This window comes from Harpegnathos saltator, unplaced genomic scaffold (genome assembly GCF_003227715.2).
Source record: "Harpegnathos saltator strain DR-91 unplaced genomic scaffold, Hsal_v8.6 scaffold49, whole genome shotgun sequence".
NCBI lineage: Eukaryota > Metazoa > Arthropoda > Insecta > Hymenoptera > Formicidae > Harpegnathos > Harpegnathos saltator.
The window spans coordinates 591,683-608,643 of NW_020230304.1; the positions used below are offsets into that span (position 1 = coordinate 591,683).

At 53.7% G+C, this 16,961-nt stretch overlaps 1 protein-coding gene across 1 annotated transcript; it reads left to right on the forward strand.

Moving 5' to 3' along the window:
* The first annotated feature begins 1,646 nt into the window (after nucleotides 1-1,646).
* Nucleotides 1,647-16,890, forward strand: LOC105180528 (WD repeat-containing protein 20). Its single transcript, XM_025302401.1, has 8 exons — nucleotides 1,647-2,086; nucleotides 3,112-3,294; nucleotides 4,062-5,528; nucleotides 15,222-15,296; nucleotides 15,491-15,667; nucleotides 15,744-15,952; nucleotides 16,033-16,365; nucleotides 16,445-16,890. Exons 1-8 carry the CDS (start codon nucleotides 1,817-1,819, stop codon nucleotides 16,782-16,784), a joined length of 3,054 nt encoding a protein of 1,017 aa, XP_025158186.1. The 5' UTR covers nucleotides 1,647-1,816; the 3' UTR covers nucleotides 16,785-16,890.
* The last annotated feature ends 71 nt before the right edge of the window (nucleotides 16,891-16,961 follow it).

A 16,961-nucleotide genomic window follows, 5' to 3' on the forward strand; every position in this document is an offset into this window, starting at 1 on the left:
AAATACGTGGGAGGCCCCCGAGATCGTCTTACCGCGCCGAGTCTCGTCCCGGAAAGGATTTGCATATGGCGGCGATTGAGACTCTCGATTCTCGCACGCAGCGATATCGATGTGTACACGACAGATCGATATCTCGATGTCGACGTATCGCGCATTATCGACGACGAGCGCGTCGAGCATGGCGCGCGGGGCGTACGATTACGGTTGTCCGCTCTGTTTATGAAAAATCGCGCGGCGAAGCGCACGAGAAGACGGCGGTGGCGACGATCGCGAGATATCAGTTAGAATTAATCGACGTCAACGCGAAATTATCCGCAACGTTGCAGCCCCCCTCCTCGCGGTTGTTACACACCACGCGAGCTGAATTTCCACCGTGAAGCTTTGATTTCGCCAAAAATCGCGAGGCGAAATCGACTGGGGCTGACTCGCCAGGCAAGCGGTAGAGCGGAAGCGAGCGAGATGCGACTCGGCAGGGCTCGTTCGGAAGGTGTTAACTCGAGCGGCGGCGCGCGCGACGAGGATTGTCGCGACACACGGAAGGAAAGGGGCGCTCGCGCGGGCGAGCAGGAAAGAGCGCTTGAAATTAATTGACCCTTTTTGCTCGGTTGTTTACAAAATATCCGGTCGCCGACGAAGCTCGCGGCGTGTTGCGTCGAGACGGACGGCCGGCGCTGCGCGCGCGCGTCGACGAAGCCGTGGCCGTCGCGTCAGTGCCGTATAGGAAGGGGGCGGGCGCCTGGGGACGCACACGGCGAACGTCGCGATCTCGAATCTTCGAGCGCCCGCGAGACCGCTTCGCGATTTTCCTCCGAAGCGGCGACGGCTTTCCGACGGAAAGCCGAGGTTCGCGCGATCGCGGAAACCGCCTCCACGTGAGACCCGAGGCACGCCCGAGAGGCTCACGGGAGGATCTACGCGAGCGATCGCGAATGAGGTATAGGCGGGCGATGATGAAGCGGAAAAATCAATCCCGCTGAAGTGAACAGTCGATGACGCCGACGGAAAACACGCAGCGGCACCGACGCGGACGCCTCGATTGCGCGCTCCCGATGCGATCTTGACAGCGCGAGCCGCCGCCGCCGCCGCCGCCGTTCGGCGAGAAAGCACAGCACATAGGCAGTTTTCATTACAGTACTTCAGGTGCTTCTCGCCGCGCTCGCTCTCGCACCACGGAGCGCGGACGGAAAGAGAAAGAGAGAGTGAAAGACAGAAAGAGAGCGAGAGCGAGAGAGACAGACGGCCGCGAGCGAGGCGGGGAGCAAGGAGGAGGAGGAAGAAGCGGAGAAGGGGGAATCAGCCCAGCCAAGCAGCCGGCGGCGAGTCGCAAAAGACAGTACTCGACGTTCGGCGGTTTTTCGCACGGGTCCGGTGGCGACGACGATCGTGGCCGTAGGAAGCCGGCGCCCGACGACTGACGGAGAGCCTGTTTTCCTGGTTCGCGTGCGCGTCAAGCTGCCTGGCTGGCGAGAACGTAAACGGCCGACACGAGCGAGAAGGGAGTCGCACGCGAGAGACAGCGAGAGAGAGAGAGAGAGAGAGAGAGAGAGAGAAGCGAGCGACGATCGGGCAGACAGTCGGTCGGTTGGTCGATCGGTCGTTCGTTCGTTCGTTCGTTCGGTCGGTCGGTCGGTCGGTCGGTCGGTTGGTCGGTTGGTTGGTTGGTTGGTCGAACGGTCGAACAGTCGGGCGAACGGCGTCGCGTGACGGGTGTCGCGCAGCGGTTGTATCAGCGGCGGTGGACTAGGAGAGATCGCGGCCTACGAACGATTCTCTCGTGTCTGATGAGCTCCTCCGTCGCGCCGCTGCTGGTGGTAAGATGGCTGTGCAGTTGGATGGAGGAGGGAAGGAGGACCTGAAAACACAATTCGTCACGCGGGAGGGCACGTACAAGCTGATGACTCTGTCGGAGTATTCGAGACCGAACCGGGTCGGCTATACCAATAGCCAGGGCAGCGCGTCCGTCAGGGTGTCGTTCGTCACGCTGCCAGACCCAGCGGACCCTACAGGCGCGCAGGGCCTCGGTGACCGAATGTGCTTCAACTTCGGCAAGGAGCTCTACGTCTACGTTTACCGAGGCGTTAAGAAGGTAAGCTCGCGGGGGTGTGGTGTGACGGCGACGAGGACGACGACGACGACGACGACGACGACGACGACGACGACGACGACGACGACGACGACGACGACGACAACGACAACGACAACGATGACAGCGAGGTGGAGGAGGAGGACGACGACAACAACAACAACAATGATGACAGTGACAGTGACAACGACAACGATAACGTGCCGTAATGGACTCCCCGGCCGTAGGCATCGTCTCGTTGCGAAACCTAACCTCTCAGCTGGCCAAAGTGCCGCCGTGAGGACTCCATCTTTGCAGCCCGTTACCACGCCTTACACGAGGACGTCGTCTCCGCGACGGCATACGCGCGACGTCGACAGCGGGGTCGATCACGCGCGCCAATTATCGCTGCCTTCCTGCTACGCGAAACGTCGAGGAAATTGATGTTTTCCAAACGTGTTTCCGATGCCTCGTAATCTCAGTCGTCGTGCTGCTTACGAACGAATACGATTACTGCGCTGCGTCTCTGTGTGATATTTCTAGCGTCTCTCTTTGTACACGTGAGAATTAGTAACACGTTCATTACCGACATTCGTTCGACCAATCTCCTCTCGCCCCCCCCGCCCGTGAATTGTTTTTCCATCTTCTTATGTAATAGTAAACATATAATGTAAAGCAGACTTAATTTGTTTTTATGGACAAGGAGTGAAAATTTTTTGCTGTCATACACGTGCAACGTTGGTCTCTCGTGTGAAGGTAAAAGAGAGAGAGAGAGAGAGAGAGGGACTGGTACGTCATACAATGCTGATAGTGCAATGCTGATAGTGAACGTGTTAGAGACGGTTGAAATAACAATGCAACTTGTTAGTCATCCACTCGTTACAAAGGTCCCCTCAGAAAACTGTACGTTACAGTAGAGAAAAGCATTTTTCTATCTCTGAAAAGTACCCCCTGTAGAAAGAAACTTGCTCCCTCAGTTTTTGTTAGTAAGATCAAAACTGACAGATTATGGCAAGCAGACGTTGTTGCAACATGTTGAAATATTTCAGGCTGTGGACTTGAACAAACCAGTGGACAAAAAGCTATACAAGGGAACCAATCCGACCTGCCACAATTTTAATCAAACGACAGCGACAGCCGACAGCGCTCCATTGCTGGTGGGCTTCTCGACTGGGCAGATACAGCTGATCGATCCGATAAAGAAGGAACTCAGCAAGTTGTACAACGAGGATGTACGTAAAAATGAGTCTAGCATAAATCACAAGTCTCTCCCCTGTACCCTCTGTCCTTGAGAGAAAGAGAGAGAGAGAGAGAGAGAGAGAGAGAGAGAGAGAGAGAGAGAGAGAGAGAGAGAGAGAGAAGCTGCTTCGGCGTATGGCACGTTGGCACTAGTCCAAAGGAATTTTGCGACTTTCCGCAAATTATCTGTGAGGACTAGTTTACTACGAGATAAAAAGTAATCTGTTAGATCAAACAGTGTTCTCTTCTCGCGCCGGTAGTAGTATGTCACCATAGTTTCCCCAGAGATACGTGCGAATGCTGTCAACATTTATCCGGTGATTCGGCGATACGAGTGTTATCTTATTGAAACATGATAAAGCGGGAAATTAATAATAGTTGAGCACTACTACCTCTGACGCTATATTCACCGCGTCCCGCGTACTTAATGGCATCGTCGTCTTGTTGCCGATGGGCCCACGCTGATGCAATTAGAACTCAATCGAATAATTAGGCTCAACGAGCAATATTACGTAACTTTGTAGCATCCTCCTCGTAACAGAGTCGCGGAACGGACTGTCGCTGGAACGCGACCGTGCCGCGACCTGCCGCTTCAAGCACGATCACGAGTTGACAAATAGAGGACTCGCGAGAATGAAAATTGAGGAGAGTGAATGAATCCTTCGACGACACCAGCATGTTGAGAGAGAGAGAGAGAGAGAGAGAGGGAGGGAGGAGTAGAGTCTTCCAGCTTTTAACGAGACACGTTCTCACATTTCAGAGGCTGATTGACAAGAGCAAAGTGACGTGCATAAAATGGGTGCCCGGCTCGAACAACCTGTTCCTGGTGTCCCACAGCTCTGGCCAGCTGTACCTCTATAACGAAGAGCTGCTGTGCGGCACCACCGCGCCGCACTATCAGTCGTTCAAGTCGGGAGACGGATACGCCATATACACCTGCAAGACCAAATCCACCAGGAACCCCCTGTACCGGTGGGTGATAGGCGCGGAGGGTTGTTGTATAAACGAGTTTGCCTTCAGCCCGTGCGGCACGAACCTGGCGGTAGTGTCCCAGGATGGATTCCTGCGCGTATTCCAATACAACACGATGGAGCTAGTCGGCTCGGCGAGGAGTTACTTCGGCGGCTTCTTGTGCGTATGCTGGTCGCCGGACGGGCGTTACGTGGTCGTCGGCGGCGAGGACGACCTGGTGACTATCTGGAGCTTCCACGAGAAGCGCGTGGTGGCGCGAGGACAAGGCCACCACAGTTGGGTGAGCGTGGTCGCCTTCGACCCGTACACCACGTCGTACGGGGACCCCGACCCCGACTTTAGCGGCTCGGACGACGAGACGATGCCACACAACAATCACAATCACTTTCACGAGAAGTCGAATCGCCTGTCGACGACCTCGCAGAGCGGCGGCGTGCATTCGAACCGGAACTCGTGCGGCTCCGAGCTGAGGATGTCGGGCGGCACGTGCTACAGGTTAGGCAGCGTGTCTCAGGACACCCAGCTGTGCCTGTGGGACATCACGGAGGACGTGCTGAGGCAGCCGGTGTGCGCCAAGCAGAGGCCCTCGGTGGCGGGCGGCAGCGCCCTGTCCGCATCCGGCACGTTCAACAGTGGCAACGGCACGACGACGACGGGCACGGCGACGGCGACTGCGAACCATCACTCGAACAATGCTAAACACAATAACTCGAATAACGTAAACTCGAAGGAGAGCGTGAGTGGTAATAACGAGACTAGTAACAATAGCACGAGCACCAACGCCGCGGTAGCGACGGTGAACTCGCTGACGCAGAGGTTAGCGGGTCTTGGCTTCGGCGAGCGTAAGGGTGATAATCACAAGAGAAACTTTAGCCTCACTATGCGAGGCGCGACGGGTGCGGCAACGGCGGCAGCGGCGGCGGCGGCGGCGGCGGCCAACAGCACGGTCGTGCAGAACAGTGGTGGCGACAAGACCTCCAGCACCAACGCGAACGCGAGTAGTAATCTGAACAGTGTCGGTGGGGCGGGTTTAGTAGGTGGGGCGAATAAAAAGGTTAGTTCCGTGATGGACGATCCCATGAGATTGATAGGGACCGCCTGGTGTCCCAGGTTCGACGAGTGTCCGGTCCTCGAGCCGCTGGTGTGCAAGAAACTGGCGCACGAGAGACTGACCGAGTTAGTGTTTAGGGAAGATTGCTTCGTGACAGCGTGTCAAGACGGATACGTGTACACGTGGGCGAGGCCCGGCCACATGGTAGGTCCTCTCACGATAAGCAGCACTCTGCACAGGCCACACCATCATCATAGCAACAACCCCTACACTAATATCAATTCCCTGCGCTCGAACGATCTCTGATGTAACCTGACGTTACGTCCGCTCGCAATTATCGCAATTACCGGTCGAGTCGAGTCCGTCATCGTCGTCGTCGTCGTCGCTTTCCGAGTCGCGATCACCGACCTTGCACGTACTTCGTGCATCAAGTCAGACGACTTGAAGCCACGGGGTAGGATCTTCATTCCCTCGTGCTCCTCTTGTCCTCCTCTTGTCGGATAGTCCGTCTCTTGGTCCGCCTGTGACGAGCAGGAGAATTCTCCGGGAGGGCCGAGCGAGCTTCGTCGTCTCGGCTTCTAACGAAAAGTATTACGGAAGGGAGGCACACTGTGACGAATTCGACATTGCCTTGCTGTTTGATACGACGCGCGCGAGCGCGCGTTCGCGTTGTTGTTATTTAAGTTTTCTACGCTCTACGATCAATATATATATATATTTAATCTCCTGTAGAGAGCCCTTGTTCGCGTTTCAGTCTATGACTATAGAGTACACACACTTGCGCTCGAGTTCTTTTAGTATTTGGGAGGTGCCATCACACACAAAGGGAGGAAGCATCGGGAACCTTTTCTTCTAGTATTCTCTCCGAGTCTTTGTATCACATTAGGGATTTGCGGAGAGTGAGAGACACGCTGAGAGAGTTTGCGGCGCCAAAGCGGCGCGCGAAGTTGCGGGCTCTCGGGCGCGTTCGAGCGGCGACTCTATTGTCTCCTCTTCGAGCGAGGTGCTCGCTTTCTCTCTCTCTCTCTCTCTCTCTCTCTCTCTTTCTCTCTCTCTCCCGCATTGGCCTTTGAACGTTTCTATTCCACTGCGTGTACAAAGGAGGAAGAGAGACGGTAGAGACGCGGCGTCCGAAAATCGTCCCAGAAGCGCGAGCGATTTCGAACGCCGGCCTGAGACAGGTGTAAATTACATCATTGGGAAAATCGTCGTGACACTCGACGGTCGGCAATCTCGTACGGTGTTGGTAACGTGGGAGGTGTTTGTCAATCCTTCGTTTGTCGTATGATCATGATAATAAACTCTTTCGCGAATGATAACGTTGCCTTTCGCTCAGGACATTCCATTAGGTCGGTTAATTCACGGCGTTCTCGGAATGCGGATTTGTCTCAAGTACATGGAAGAATTGGATACCTTAAATTAGTAGGATAAAATGCGCACATGTGGCATTTTTGCCCCCCCCCCCCCCCCACATACACACACACACACAGACACAAACAGGATCGCGTTTTCCTGATTAGGAAGGAAGAAACGGACGAGCTTTAACTTATCTACTACTTAGATATCATCAACCTCTGGTACATAGCGGTTACATAGTGCATGCGCTGAACAAGAAACACGCGTGTGTTTGCTCATCGAGATTCATCCGTGGTATAGGTAACCGTTCATATCTGTGCCTAATCGTCTGGTCAAGATATACATATATATACACACACGCGATAAGTATAGCAAGAGGTACGCGTGCTATATGTAGATTAGGTACACACACGAGTACGAATATATACATGTTTTTGGTTTTGCATCTCTCCTCGAGAGCAATGTTGTTTGAGGTCCTTAATGAGGTCTCTTGACAGGGCAGGCCCCTTTTATCGAAGTCCTCTTTCTATCTCGTGTAAGATGTTGTTAGCCGTAGCTTAGCCGAGAGACAGAGAGAGAGAGAGAGAGCATAGAAAGTCAACGAATCACTTAGCCAAACCGTCGCCCCGGACTTTACGATACGAAACGGAGGGAAATGCGAGAGAGAACATTGGAATCCTCTTTGTTGAACACGACGAATCGCCTTGTTGTACAATAAAGCAAAAAGTTTGAACGAACGTGAGAGAGAGAGGGAAAAAACGCCGCTTGCTTTTCGCTTGAGATGCCGTTAAGTGCGATGCAGAAGCTCCAGGGAGATTTACATATAGATGTGTGTGTGTGTGTGTGTGTGTGTGTGAGTGCGTATTATACGCATATACACACGCACGCGGTATTTTTCAAAGAGGACCACGCGCGAGACAATGTTTATTCGATCGTCTCTAGTCGCATGTCGTTCCTCCTCTTTTCATACTCTTCACACTTCCGACGGGGGCTCGAATTGCATTTCCTGGCGTTTCGCATCGAGCATTTGTATCACGAACGAAGGTGTCTCTCGCGCTCACTCCTCCGTTCCCCGCAGCCTTGACCTTGAAAGGTACGCGGCGACTCTTCAACGCGTTGACTGCCGCTGGCGTCGCCAGCGTGAAAAGCAACGACCGATCAGACTCACCACGAATCGGTCAGGTACGGTCGAGCGAGCCGCATTTTCCTGTCGCGTCTTTGGTGCTTCAAACTCGAGTCGGCTGCGAAGTCCTGAAGCAGTCAACGCGTTACGAGTCGCGTCCGAGGGCACGTAGTGGTCGTCTCCGTCGCGAATTTCTGCCGCAACAGACAGTTGTGATGATCGCACTCGGGCACTCGAGGGGTCCGCTTCGAAGCTCCTTCTGTCGATCCGCGTATCCTCGAGCAAGTTCAGTCGGGTTCCGCCCTCGCCGATGACGCCCGCACCTTTGGCCAACGCTGCGAATAGCTAATCATGTACGAAGCTCGCGACGACAAACCGGCGACGCGCGTTGCTTCTTTCACACAGCGCGGCAGTTCCTTTCTTTCTTTTTATTTTTTTTGTTTTTTTTTTTTTTATTATTATTTCTCACCTTCTTTTCTTCTCTCCTTTTTTTTTTTAATCAATCATTTTAATCGGATAAGACGCTTGCGCTTGTTCCTTAAAGCCGATGAAGCATTAATTCTTTTTTCTCACTTTGATCGATCGGAAAGATTAATGTTCTGTACCACGCTTTGGCTGATGCAAGAGAATATCGTGGATGAGACCTCCCTGAGTTGTCGCATGGTACGTATGATTTATCATTTTTCCGTTCTATTTTGCTTTATTTATCGCTTGTATCGGACTTGTACACGGCAGTAGAGAAAGACAGAGAGAGAGAGAGAGAGAGTACACAGCCGAGATCCGTTTCTCTCGCCGCGGGGCGATCTCGCCGGTGCGAGACGGCGCTTCTGAGACCGCTGCGAGTCGCACCACGTTCGCCCGCAACGCGGGCACTTTCGCTCTCGCAACTCGCAGCTGACGCAGACTCGCGCCGTCGGCTCGGGGGCTCGCGGCGCCCTGACCGCCGCGGACTTCCCGGGGCGCGCGGCGTCGCCACGCTGTTGACGTCGGGTCGGGTCGGAAGCGCGCGTGCGATTCGCCAGCGCGTGACCTCGCAGCCTCACACTGATACCGCTTACGATTTCAGCCGGGAATCGGCCAGGTCGGCAGCGCGCTCCACGTGGTCAGCCCGGCGGAAGGCGGCGGTACCATAGTATAGCCAGAAGCGGACACCGAGGCCGGGCCACGGGATCATCAGCGGGAGGCGCAGTCGTCGTCGCGGGCGTCCGAGGCGCAGTTCCAAGCGACGTACGTGCGCCGGCGTCATCTGTATTATGTGTGGCCGAGCGAGAGTTACTCCGGCACGGTTTGAACGAGCGACTCGAGCAGGTGGCCGACGTGGCCGCCCGGTCGACGAGAAGCGGCCGAGTCCGAGGAGAAGAACACGTCCGTCGCGGAGCTCAGCAGTCGACGGTGCCGCGTCGAGCCGGCGTCATTCATTCCGGCCGCGCGGACCTGCGACGAATCACCGACGACGAGGACGAGCGAGCTCGCACGTAGGCGACCTGACCTGCCGGCTCGGTGACGCCGGCTCTGTGGTCGTATGGACAGCGTAAGAGCGTAATTTGCCGGCCGACGTTGCAGCTGTTGGCGTCGCGCGTCAGTCTTGTCTCATGGTGAAACGTGCTTCATTTTGTGCTTCAGCAGCTGGCGACCGCGCGAAAATCCGACGTCTCGGCAGCCAGCTTCCGGCTGCGGCCGAATAGGCTCTCTCCTACAGTCGTCGACTCTTCGCCTGGTCCCCGGCTGGCGAAGATTCAGTCGCGCTGACGGATTCGATTTCCCACGCGGGGATAATGCCGGGTCGGTTGTGCAATGGTCGCGCGAACGAGGCCGTCTGTCACCAGGTCGAGCTCAGGCCACCGGCAGTCGAGGCGTAGACGCCGCACTTACCGAGAGTGTAAATAGAAAGGGAACCGCTCCTTCCCGCGGAAGAGGATCTCTTCCTGCCTTCCCGATTGTTCGATCGCGCGACGCTAGAGGATCGCGGATGCTGCGAGAAAGCGCGGTGGCCGACCATGAAGACTGGTGCTCTCGGGCGACTCGGCGCCACGGATTCCCGCGGAATTCTATTCGAATCGCCTACATCTACGAGCCGCGGTTAACGCGCAGCTTAACGCTTAAAGACACACACACACACACACACACACACATACACAGGTACATTCAGTGCTCTCGTTTAGTAAGTCGCTCTTCCGGTGCGGATGTCGTTTCCTCTTCTTCCTACTTTCCTCCTCGATACTCGTCGTCGCGCCGGCGGTATCGCGCGACCTCGCGAGCGAGTCTCGCGAGCCTCTTCCCCAAAGAGACCCGAGTCAGTCTGTTGTACACGTCTGTGTACGTCTCTCTTCACAACGGACAGCATTCCAAAGCAAGTTTCGCTAAACCGGACACGAGTGTGCGCGCGCCATCCTGACGGTTCGAAGCGTTCAAGCGTGCATGGACCCAATCCATACGGTACAAAAGTTGCAGCAAACATTGCAACAATGTTGCTACAACTTTTATTCTGCTGTATGGAGAGCCACCGACGTGTCGACTTTAGAGAAGAGCGAAGGAACGCGGAAGCAGGCGGGACACATTCCCGGGTAAAGGAAATATACCCTCCTCTCTTTCCGTCGAGTAACTCTCTTCTCCTCCCTTTCCTTCTCTCTTCGCCTACCCGTCGCCACGAGCGTGTGACTTGGCTCTCTGTCACTTTCAGCGCGCTTCGTTCGCTCGACTACTTCGAACGAGGTACTCCGCAAGGCGATACTAGTTTTTAATTTGCGTACACGTAAGGGTTATATACGTATACATATACATATTGTATTAGCAACGACACACCACGTTCATTTACCTCGTTTGTAGACGTTATCGCTGTGTCTCTCTCTCTCTCCTCCCCCCCTCTCTGTTTGACCGCTCATTTCGTCGATCAGCTTCGATCGCAAAGCATTCCTGCGCGAGATTCTTCAGGGACTAAACCCACCGTCCCACCGCCGTACTTCCGGGCTTCGTCGGCAGCCCCGTCACCAGCAGTTGTATTCTCTCACCCTGATAGACCACGCGTGTGAAAAGGCTGCGAGTGTTGTTATCGGAAACTGATTTCTCATCGGAAAAGGCTCCATTATTCCGTCGTTGAGGTGAATGACGCCCGAAGAGGCTGCAAGTGCCATTCACAACACGGTGCTCCGTACAAACGCAGTGCTGAAGAGTATCCTCTGGTCCAAGCGAGTGAGCCGCGTCTAGCGTCTTACCCGGTCGTTGATATCCACAGCTTCTCTCCTGAGTCGAGCCTGTTTGTTAACATTGGGCGACACCCATGTTTCGTTGCGGCCTCTGTGACGCACGACACACACAAACGAGAAAATGATCGAATCATGATGAAAAAAATGAGTTTTCCTCATCATTTTGATGTCATCATGGTTTTCTATTCCGCCTGGGTGGTTGCCCCGCCGCAGAGTTTCATCAGGGCATCAGCTCGACGTTCTCGGTCAACTCACTTCTCTCTCTCTCTCTCTCTCTCTCTCTCGCTTCAATATTATTTCCGCTCTCGTCGATGCACGGTGGTTTATATTACCTTACTTGGAGGCACCGTCCCCGACCCTTGCAAGTGCTAGCTCGTTAAGGTATGCTGTGATATGTGTTCTATACAAGACGACACTGACGAACAATCCAAGCCACGATGAAAGTCACTTCCGGTACCGGGAATGGGAGCTCGAACTTCGGGATAACGCGATCGCTGATTAGTTCTCTTAATTGTATAGGCAAACCGAAGCCGGCCTGCGACACACACCAGACTATATAATTCGTGTAGCGACCCTGCGAGAAAGGAAAACGGATCGACAGCAAAGCCCGAGGCGAGAGAGATTCATTTCCGCCGATCTGCGAACTGGACCTCACATTGCTTCACCCTTGACCCGTCTGTTTGTTTCTCCATACCGAGCGGCAGCAAAGAGACGAGGTCGAAACGCGCGGCGAACGCGGCCGACGAGGAAGAACAAGAAGGAACTCGACGACGACGCGAACTTGCTCCGCTGTCGGAGGCGCGAAAGTCGCGAGATGCCGCGAAATGAATCTCTGTCGGCTCCCTCCGTATCGTCCTCTGTTTTCGCGGGGCAGACCGCGATGTACAAAGTTCCTATTTTCGTAAGCTAAAACGCCGAGCCCGATTCTCGCGGGGAAAAATGATCTCGGCCTTCGCACAGGACGGACAGAGCAAGTTGTCGACGAGGCTCGCAAGGGTTCATAACGCTCCTCGACTGCACCGCGGCAGAGTATTCGCGCTGACCCGCGTTTCAAGTCGTGCACCGAAGCCATGTCAAACTTGTTCTCTCTCTCAGCGCAGAATCAGACTCCATCGATACGATCGACGTGAGAAACTCACAAGAGCCACGTCTCGCCGCGCGGAGAAGGACGGGGATGATCGCCCCGCGTGCCGGGACGGGAAGACACAACAGCGACCGCGAGGAATTGTCGACGTGGAATCGCGCGTCGTCTCCGACGAGTGACCTTCGCGGACGGTTGAAGCTCTCCAGGCAGAACAGAAGGAAGATCATGATGACATCAAAATGACCGAATCATGATGGAAAAATGAGTTTCCCTCGTCATTTTGATGTCACCACGATGCAATGTTGCTGCAGCTTTTGTGCTGTATGGGAAGTGACGAGTTTGCCTCTCGGATCGTTGGCGAATCGTGTACGTAGTTCGTCGCTGAGTGGGAAATCGTCTCCTCAGAGGGACGTGCGTTCTTCGTTTCGGCCTCGGCGGTTGAGCGCGGCTGCTGGGTCCAGCTAGAGATTGTACGTGAGAACTGTTATGTAGAACACACACACACACACATACACACACATGGTGTCACATGGAATTGCTGCAAGCTCTCGATGCAACGCGAGCGATCTTCTCTTTCACTCGTGTGTATATATCGGAATTATTTATTTGCTCTTTCTTTCCGGTTCCGGTGTGAGAAGCTCACACTCACTCACTCACTCACTCACTCACTCACACACACACACAGAGAGATACACACACGACAATGAAGGGTATCTTCAATAGTTTCTTAAAACCTAACGTCTCGTTGCGTGCGAGTGACGTGTTCCTCGGTAGGAGCGGCTTTCGAGCGGCGAAAAGACGTCCCTTTGATTTGCCATTTTGAACCCGGAAGCGACCGGTCACTCTGCGGCCTGGGGATAAAGGGGGACGCGTCCCCCCTGCGCTTTCGCGACTATGGCAATGATTTCGGTTGTCGTCCTGGTCTCAAGGTGTCGAATTGTACAAACGTAACGAGAGAGAAACTAACTGACCCTGCGTAACAATGACCGCTCGACGGAAATTCACGTGTTTAATCGATCGTCCGCGAGTTGACGCGCGCCTCGATCACGTCTCGCGGACGCGGCTCTCTCCGAGCGCGCGAGCGCGAGCGTGCGACAGAAACAGAGCGTGTGATTAATAATTCGGAGATAATATGTCCGGACGCGTAAGCGACAGCAGCGGTTCGCGCGGCTATGTCGGCTCCGGTCCAGCTGTACTACATCTTCACTCACCGAACAAGTAAACGAGTCTAGCGTTTGTCTGGCAGTTTTTTATGAGACCTTTCCATGCAAAGAGCTTTGTGGCATCGCGTCAGACCTGTACTGTACTTCTCGGCGCATTTCTCTTTGTTTGTTTATAAGCGTGTACATTCTTTGTAATTGTAAATGAAAAAAAGACATTTCATTGTTAAGCTGCCTGCGTCTGTGTGTGTGTGTGTGTGTGTGTGTGCGCGCGCGTGTATGTGTGTGTCTCTCCCTTCCTTCTTCCGGCGGAGCAGCGCGTCTCTCCCGGGTTTAAAACGAAGCGATTGCGCACGGAGGAGAGTGAGGGGCGATTTTTTCTGCTGGAATGAACGACTCGGAAATTTCGACCGAGGTTATCAGGATTCAGTCGGAATTCGAGCTAAAATCTCCCTGCTGAAAAATTTCTATTGAGATCTCGAGTGAGATTTCCGGAAGATGTCTTATACAAGATCTCAGTTATTTCATGTGATATCTCAATTGCAATGTCATATGGAAGAGTAAGTAGTAATATATTTTTCAATTGAGATGTCATATGAAAAATGGAAGAGCTTTCTTGAGATATGAACTGAAATATCATTACTTATTTTTTCACATGATGTCTCAATCGAAACATCGCATGAAATAATCGAGATCTCGCGCGCGGGAAATTTTTCGGAAATCTCATTTTAGATTCCAGTCGAAATTTTTCAGTAGGCCGATAACTTGAATAAAATTTTGATCGTTCATATCTCACCGGAAACTTGCATCATCCAGTCATTTTTCTATCGCCGTTACTTTACGACACAATGCTTACAAAAGATGGCGGAAGGTCATATCTCGAAGAGTCATAACGACATCACAATCGGTTCGTCTGAGAAAATCCGGAATTACCGTAACACAAATTTTGACCCAACCCCGTTAATCCATCCACGTCAACTTCCGAGTGCGCGGAGATTCATTGAGAAAAACATCGGCGCGGTAAATAACGCCGCTCGTCCGCAGCTCGCATCTCGCAGCCAACTGCGTGATGCGAACTGCGCGCGTGGACTTGCCGGAAGCTCGCCGCTCGTCGAGAAGACGATTCTTCCGCTGACAGTTTTCGACATGTCCGGCCTCGTCGCGCGTTGACTCACTGGGAAGGCCATTATGACGAAGACCCTGCAGATCGTGCGGGTGTATCACGAGCTGGTGCAGAAGGCGGACTTGCAGGTCGGCAACAACATCATCGGTCGAGGCGCCGCGACGGGAGTGAGTACGCGATGGGAAAGACGATCCGGGAGTGACGTCTCTCCCCGCTGAAAGTCCAAGCGTCCTCGACCTTTGGACCGCTCCAGAAGCGATTAGTGACTCTCCGTCCAGCCTATCTCGCGAGGCTTGCCCCGTCAATCAACCGCTCCGCAAACACGATGACTGCCGTCGAGGTCAGGTAGTTTGTGTCGCGCTATCGCGCTGCGTCTCGCAAATTTCCGCGCGACACGCCAACAAAGGCGAGTCAACAAAGCGGGCTGACGAATGCACGCGTGGTGAATTACATTTCGAGTCTTCAACTTCGCTTACACGGCTTGAGACGGCGGAAGTCGCACGGCAGTCGGCGGCTCGAATTACCCGCGGACGCAGCCGCGCATGCGCGCAGGCTGTCAGCGCCGCGCGGACAGATGTGCGTTTGTCCTCGCTGCGTCTTTTGCATTTAAAGCGAGACGGTCGAGCACGCGTGTACCTCCGAACTTGAGGATATAGAAGAGGAGCAATCGAGCGAAGCGATAGTTGATGCTGTTCGATTACTCCCGTGATGTTCCGCGACGAGGAAATGCGCAGGGACTTCAAGTCGGTGAAACGCACGTGACGGCACCTCTTGACACGATTATCGCGTGCTTACGTGGTAACTGATATTGCTGAAATTAATCGTTGCTCTTGTTATTGTTGTCACAGTGCAACGATGGGCAAGTACTCAAACACGCTGTGACCATCAACCTGTCACCTGACGATGAAATGACGATTACCCCGGTGAGTCTCCCGCCTCGCTCCCGCTCGTCAATCTCTCTCTTACTCCTCCTCTTGCTCGTGAAAAGATTTATTATGCGTGGAGAGTGTGAATCGCGTAAACCTGTTACTTTCTCAAGCGTATGGTAGTATCTCCATACATCTCATATATATATAAAACTGACACCAAATCTATAGAGAGTAATTCCCGCATTCAGATGGTACCATGTTACATGAAACCCTCCGGATGCACACGGTGGCAGTCCCTTAAGTTGGGAAGCAGCACGCCGATAAAGCCAGGTGACGTATGCTCTTTGCTGCCTGACAAATGTTGGTTTAAGATCATCTCTGTGCCAGAAACGATGGAAAAAAACGATCAGACGTTAAAGAGAAAAGTATGACGACTATTGTTGATGTGATAGAAGCTGTAGAGAGAAATCCCGAGAGGCATTACGGTCCCTTATATTTCAGGCTGATGAGGATTCCAGCGGTGACAAAGTGGACAGTAAGAAAGCGTGCCTGTCGTTCGGCACAGAAGCTGCTATGTCTCCTGCTGAGACCTTGAAGGACTTCCTCAGTGATAAGAACTCTTCAGTCGAGTGTCTGGACCCTACTGTTAACGGGAACAATGAGAGCAACGATGCACCAGTGCTAGTCTTGCAAGAAATCTACTCTGCAAGGTTTTATTCCAGTCTCAAACGCGATCTTGCAGAAGCAACAACAAGAGTTCACCGTCCATTTTCGTGCGTTCAAATTTCAGCTGTCCAGAAGAAAGCGACGTATCCGCGACGTGCTCCAAAATGTCGCCAGCTCCTCAGGATGTAGCCGAAGCTGCCGTCGGGCGCGAGAGCAACGAGGAGCAGGGAAGGAGGAACGTCAACTCTACGAGGGAAGTCTCGGCAAACGTCGAATCCGAGGAGAGGATCAAGAGGGATCACGACGCTCGCTTGAGCGATCAGGTCGAAGCTGCTTCGCCGTTGGAGAACGAAGCCCGACCGTCGCCCGTTGCCGCACGCGAAGCTAGTACCTCGAGCGACGAGAACTCTGAGACTCCCAAGAGGGAGAAATGCATATACGGCGCGCGATGTTACCGGTAAACGAGTGTCCAATCTAGTCTCCTATAAGCAAGTTCGTCAAGACAGCTTGATAAAAGAAGTTCTTGGTTGGCACAGGAGGAACGCTAACCACAGGAACAACTACAGTCACCCGGGCGACGTCGATTACGGCGAGGTGGACGACCGGGAGGAATGTCCTTACGGTCTCAAGTGCTACCGCAAGAATCCACAGCACAAAGTGCAGTTCAAGCACACAAGCCTGCCTCGCCGCCGCAGAGCCGCTGCCTCCGCCTCCGCCTCCGCGCAGCCGGCAGTCGCGGACGCCGAAACGGACTCGTCCGCGGAGTCCGTCGACGAGTCCGACTATGAACCGTCCGCTTACACGGAGAGCTCAGACACGAGAAGCGACTCGGAGGACGAAAGCAGGAGCGAGTGGGAGGACGGCACGACCGGCTGACGATGGTTGCTTCCCCGCTGTTGCGTGCCGAGAACGTACAAATTACAGGGCGGCCTTTAGCAATGTAGACTTGTTCTCTTAAGAAATATTTATTTTTCTATTCGAACTAACGCATGTACCTGCAACTTATTCACCTCCAAAAATCTCCAAAGGAAAGTATAAAACCAATTATATATA

Coding starts and splice junctions, on each gene's coding strand:
- LOC105180528 (XM_025302401.1), top strand. CDS start 1,817: ATGGCTGTGCAGTTGGATGGAGGAGGGAAGGAGGACCTGAAAACACAA. Junction 3,295..4,061: donor GCAAGTTGTACAACGAGGAT/GTACGTAAAAAT, acceptor CTCACATTTCAG/AGGCTGATTGACAAGAGCAA. Junction 16,366..16,444: donor TACGGCGCGCGATGTTACCG/GTAAACGAGTGT, acceptor TGGTTGGCACAG/GAGGAACGCTAACCACAGGA.